Genomic DNA, 5,024 nt, shown 5'->3' on the forward strand with positions numbered 1-5,024 from the left:
AAGACGGGGGACCAGCCATTCGACACTTCACTGCTTCCTCTCTCACCCCCTAGGCTCTGCCAAGGAGACACCCATGCACACACACCCATGCACACACATGTGCACACACATATGCACACTTGCACACACGCACATCCCCGACCTGGGCATTGCGGGCCTGGCCCTAGCGCTTCGCACTGTGAGACTTGCCAGGTCTGCCCCTGCTGCCTCCGTGCTGAGCCCCGGGGTCCAGTCCTGGCTCTGATCCTGCTGTGCTCTGTGTCCTTGAGCAAGACGCTCGTCCCCTCTAGCCTGCAGTCCCTCCTCTAAAAATTAGGGTTACGGCTCCCTGCCCGCCCTCTGGCAGTCATCGAGAAGCTAGGGTAGGTCAGTCACGTGAAGGTGCTGGGGAACGAGAATTCATGTGACGAGGGCGATTCTTGTTCTTCGACCCCAGCCCTACTTTCTGTCCCACCACCTGTGCCACTCACTGCACGAGCAGCCAAACCCCTGGCCACCACGAGGAGGACCCAGACCCCCTCCAAGCCCTCAGTGAGCCCTAGGCTAACGCAGACACCCCTTCAACGCCCCATGTAGTTTTTAAAAATTGTGGTAAAATATACATAATAAAATTGGCCATTTAAACCATTTTTAAGTGTATAGTTCAGTAATATTAAGCATAGTCACAGTGTTGTGCAACTATCACCACCATCCATCTATAAAACTTCTTATCTTGCAACACTGAAACTGTCCCCATTAGACATGGACTCCCCAGGCACCCCCTCCAGCCACCACTCTGCTTTCTGCCCCCATGGATTTGACTACAGAGGCGGAATCCCACAGCACTGTTCTTTTCGTGCTTGGTTCGTTTCACTTAGCACAGCATTCTTCACATCCATCCATGTTGTAGCTGGCGTCTGAATTTCCCTCCTTTTTCAAAAAGGCCGAAGCCTCAGACAGTTGGAGGAGAGAATCCCTGCTCAGGCTCCCCCACCAGCACGCAGACACACACGTGCACACAGACACGCTGTACCCTGGTTTGTGCTCAGGGAGAGCAGGATTGGACCAGTGAGGTAACATATATAAACGTTCCAGAGCTGGGCGCCGTGAACCAGACAGGTCACCTGCCCTCCCGGACTCACAGTCCAGCCAGGAGAGGAGGGGCAGGTTGCCGGGCAGTGACGAGAACTGTGATGGGGAAGCACCGAGGACTCGCAGAGCCCAGAAGATGACCGTCTTGGGGCATCAAGGAAGGCTTCCTAGAGGAGGCGGAAACCTCACGAGGCTTGAAGGAGGGGTGGGAGCAAGCTGCGCAGAGGGCAGAGGGACAGCATGGGCCGAGGGTGGGACGCGGAGCTGGGGGGCTCTGGAAGTTGGAGGTGGTTCTGTTGGAAAGGGATGGGGACTTTGCTTGAATGGGGACCTGCCGCTGCTGTGAGAGTCACACGCGCACCCAGAGGCTGGGGGGAAGTGATCTCAGATGGGCTCACCCTTCACACAGCACACTCTCTTTGCAAGTGGCCAGAGGCCAGCTGCAGCTGTCACAGAGCAGACCAGCTATCACCAGGGCAGCAGCGTGGGCCACAGCTGCCCGCCTGTCTCACTGGCTCATGTCCCCGCAGACCACGTACAAGGGCAAGTCCTCCTTCCAGACCTACTCGGACTACCTGCGCTGGGAGAGCTTCCTGCAGCAGCAGCTGAAGACGCTCCCCGAGGGCTCAGCCCTGCACCGCGGCTTCCAGACCTGTGAGCACTGGAAGCGGATCTTCATGGAGATCATAGGCAAGCGGCAGCCCAGCCCGCCCCACAGGGTCCCGGTGGGGTGGGCGCTGGCAGCAGGGACACAGGGAGGTGACCTAGAGCAGGAAAGGCACGACCTGGCCTGTCTGAGCCACACTTGTCTTCTCAATTCTGGCCGAGAGCCCTGGAGAAACTGGGACGACACAGTGTCTGGGAACACTGATCAGAGACCAGAGTTTGGGTCCCCTCCTGCTTGGGGGCATCTGGCCACATTCTCTGATCCTGAATTTGGCCACCTAAAAAGTAATGGTAATGACCCTCATGGCAGTGGTCTCTCATTTGGAGCCCTTCTTGATGCCAAGCCCTGGCTGAGGCCTGACCTATGTTATCTCTTTAAACTCCAAACGAGGCCTAGGGAGTAGGTACTATCATTACCCCATTTTACAGATGAAGAAATGGGGGCTCAGAGAAGTCAAGTGGCTCGCCCAGAGTGGCACAGCTAGCTGTCACGGTGCCCATCTGCATAACCCCAGTAGCTCTGGTCCATGAGGGTGAGGGGACCGCGGGTGCCCCCCGGTGCAGCCCAGCTGAGGGCCCCCTCCTCTCCCTTCCAGGGGTGCAGAGCGCCCTGTGCGGCCTGGCCCTCTCCTTGCTCATCTGCGTGGCTGCGGTGACCGTGTTCACCACCCACGTGCTACTCCTGTTGCCCGTGCTCCTGAGCATCTTGGGTAAGTGGCCCGGGGGCCAGGAGCGGGCAGGGGTCTCGCTGGTGGCTTCCGGTCAACAGGTTTCTCTCCACCCTTAACTGTCCCATCTTTTCAGTGAAGGTTTCCCGACTCCCCACCCCAAGCAAAAAGAGCCTCTGTGACAGTCGTTCATAGGACCATGTGCTCCCCGAGGGGAGCCAGGTGTCACCAGGTGGTAGCTCTCGTCCCAGGGACATGTTGCTGCACCTGTCCCCTCTTTCAGCAGCCCCCCCCCCCCCAGCCCAGCTCTCTCTGGCCCTGGCCCTACTCATCGCACCTGTCACCAGAGCTGGGGGCTCCACCGTAGACTTTACCACCTTCCCCAGGGGCCCTTAGAATTTGTCCAGCAACCCTCCAGGACTGTATGGGTGGGACCAGGTCCAAGCTGCCTCCCGCTGCCTCCCGCACCCCGTAGGCAGCGTCTGCCTCGTGGTGACCGTCATGTACTGGAGCGGCTGGGAGATGGGCGCCGTGGAAGCCATCTCCCTGTCCATCCTCGTCGGCTCCTCCGTGGATTACTGCGTGCATCTGGTCGAGGGCTATCTGCTGGCCGGAGAGAACCTGCCCCCGCACCAGGCTGAGGTGAGCACCCTGCCCGCCCCACCGCTCCCCAGCATATCTTCTCCCCCCTCGGTGCCAGTGAGGACCCCCAAGGGTAGCTGGACACCCCTGGTGCCCAATGCCCAGCCAGGATGTGTTCCAGGAGGCTCAGTTTCCCGGGCCATTCTCCACACCCAGGGGACTCAAGTTCTAAGGCGGCTCCACCCAAGCGTTGCTGTGGGTGGTGGGCGGGCCCACTCCCCCCAGCCTCTGTCTCCCTGAGTGAGCATGAGGGGTTGAACCAGGCGATGTCCAAGGGCCCTTCCTGCTTCTCGGTTCCCTGAGTCTAAGTCTCACTCTGGAGCCTGGGAAGCAAGTCTGAGCCCTTCTAGTCGTGACCCTGAGGCCACCAACCCCTGCCCACACTGGACCTCGTGGCTTAGGGAGGACATGCCCTTGTACCAGTGCCAAAACTAGCTCTGGGTCTCATAAAGTTTTTGGCTTTTCTTAGTTTGGAATTGTGTTGGTGTGAAACATTCATAAATATGTAAATCAAATCGGTTATACATTTAGCTGTTGTTGGTCAAAAGAAGGAAATCAGTTCCAATCACGGCTCACATGTTTGAGGGCCTGCTGTGCAGATCATCAATACTCTGGTTGTCATAGCCACATTTAACACGCCCCTACTACGTGCTGTGCACCGTGAGCTGCTGCAGGGGAACCGCTCCAGCTTCACGCCAACCCCAGGGAGCTGTTATCACCTCCGTTCACGGAGGCGGAATGGGGAGCCCGTGAGAGCAAGGCTGGCCTTGGACAGCGATGCGTGTTCATCCCGGGTCCAAGCCCCCATTCCAAAGCGCCAGGCAGGGAGGCACCCCCTCCTGCGTCTGGGGCCCCAGCTTTCTCTCACCCACACCCAGGATGCCCACTCGCAGCGCCAGTGGCGGACGCTGGAGGCTGTGCGGCATGTGGGTGTGGCCATCGTCTCCAGCGCCCTCACCACGGTCATCGCCACGGTGCCCCTCTTCTTCTGCATCATCGCCCCGTTCGCCAAGTTCGGCAAGATTGTCGCGCTCAACACTGGAGTCTCCGTCCTATACACACTCACGGTCAGCACAGCCCTGCTCGGCATCATGGCGCCCGGCTCCTTCACGCGGACCAGGACTTCCTTCCTCAAAGCCCTGGGTGCCGTGCTCCTGGCAGGGGCCCTGGGGCTGGGCGCCTGCCTGCTGCTCCTCCAGAGCGGCTATAAGATCCCCCTGCCCGATGGGACCTCCCTATAGCCCTGGCACTACGTCCGGCTTTGCACACCTTTGGTCCAGTGGGTGGGGGGCGAGATGCTTGTTCTCTGACCCTAGAGGCACTTTGTTCCCAGCTTGGCTACAGCTAGTTACGTTCCCAGGCCTGGGCCAGGCGACACTCACCTGTGTGACCCACACTGCCTTCATTTCAGTGCCAGCCACCGCTGGGTGGTCAAGCTGGCAGCCGCCCTGGACTATGCCTGGCGGCGGAAGAGACCAGCCTTCCCTCTGTGCCTGGTCACCCTGAGGGTCAGGTGATTTTTGCAGGGGGCTTCCCTCGCACACTGCCTCAGTGCTCACAAGAACTTTCTGATGTGGGTGTTACAGTTCCCCCATTCTATAGATGTGAAAACTGAGGCATTAGGAGGCAAAGTGACTGACCTGTGGCGGCACAGCCAGAGCTGCCTCCCTCGGGGACTTTGCAGGAAGAGCACAGTGGGCGCAAGGGCAGCGCCTCGCACTCCCTGCCCCCGCCTCCCCATCAGTTTTACAGCGGCCAGTGTTGGGTGGTCCTGTGATCTTCCCCAGGGCTTTTAGTCCTGGCCGGGGAGCACGGAGGGACCGGCCTGGGGTACTGCATGTCCCACCCCTGGCCCCAGCCTCAAGGGGCTCCTGCTCTTTGGAAGCCATGGGGCCCCAGCACAGCCTTCCTTACAGATCTGAGCCCCTACCTCCCCCACCTGACTCTGGGGGTGGAATTTGGGGGAGGGGGGTGGCC

At 59.6% G+C, this 5,024-nt stretch overlaps 1 protein-coding gene across 2 annotated transcripts in view; it reads left to right on the top strand.

Annotated features, from left to right (window-relative positions):
* Positions 1-4,348, top strand: part of DISP3 (dispatched RND transporter family member 3) — a 51,145-nt gene extending 46,797 nt beyond the window's left edge. For both annotated transcript variants that reach the window (XM_007463159.1, XM_007463160.1), the window contains exons 18-21: positions 1,602-1,761; positions 2,334-2,447; positions 2,881-3,047; positions 3,926-4,348. In XM_007463159.1, the coding sequence (XP_007463221.1) occupies positions 1,602-1,761; positions 2,334-2,447; positions 2,881-3,047; positions 3,926-4,288 (804 nt within the window). In that variant the 3' untranslated portion in view covers positions 4,289-4,348. The remainder of the gene's footprint in view (positions 1-1,601; positions 1,762-2,333; positions 2,448-2,880; positions 3,048-3,925) is intronic.
* The last annotated feature ends 676 nt before the right edge of the window (positions 4,349-5,024 follow it).

Source organism: Lipotes vexillifer, unplaced genomic scaffold (assembly GCF_000442215.2).
Source record: "Lipotes vexillifer unplaced genomic scaffold, Lipotes_vexillifer_v1.1 scaffold109, whole genome shotgun sequence".
Classification (NCBI taxonomy): domain Eukaryota; kingdom Metazoa; phylum Chordata; class Mammalia; order Artiodactyla; family Lipotidae; genus Lipotes; species Lipotes vexillifer.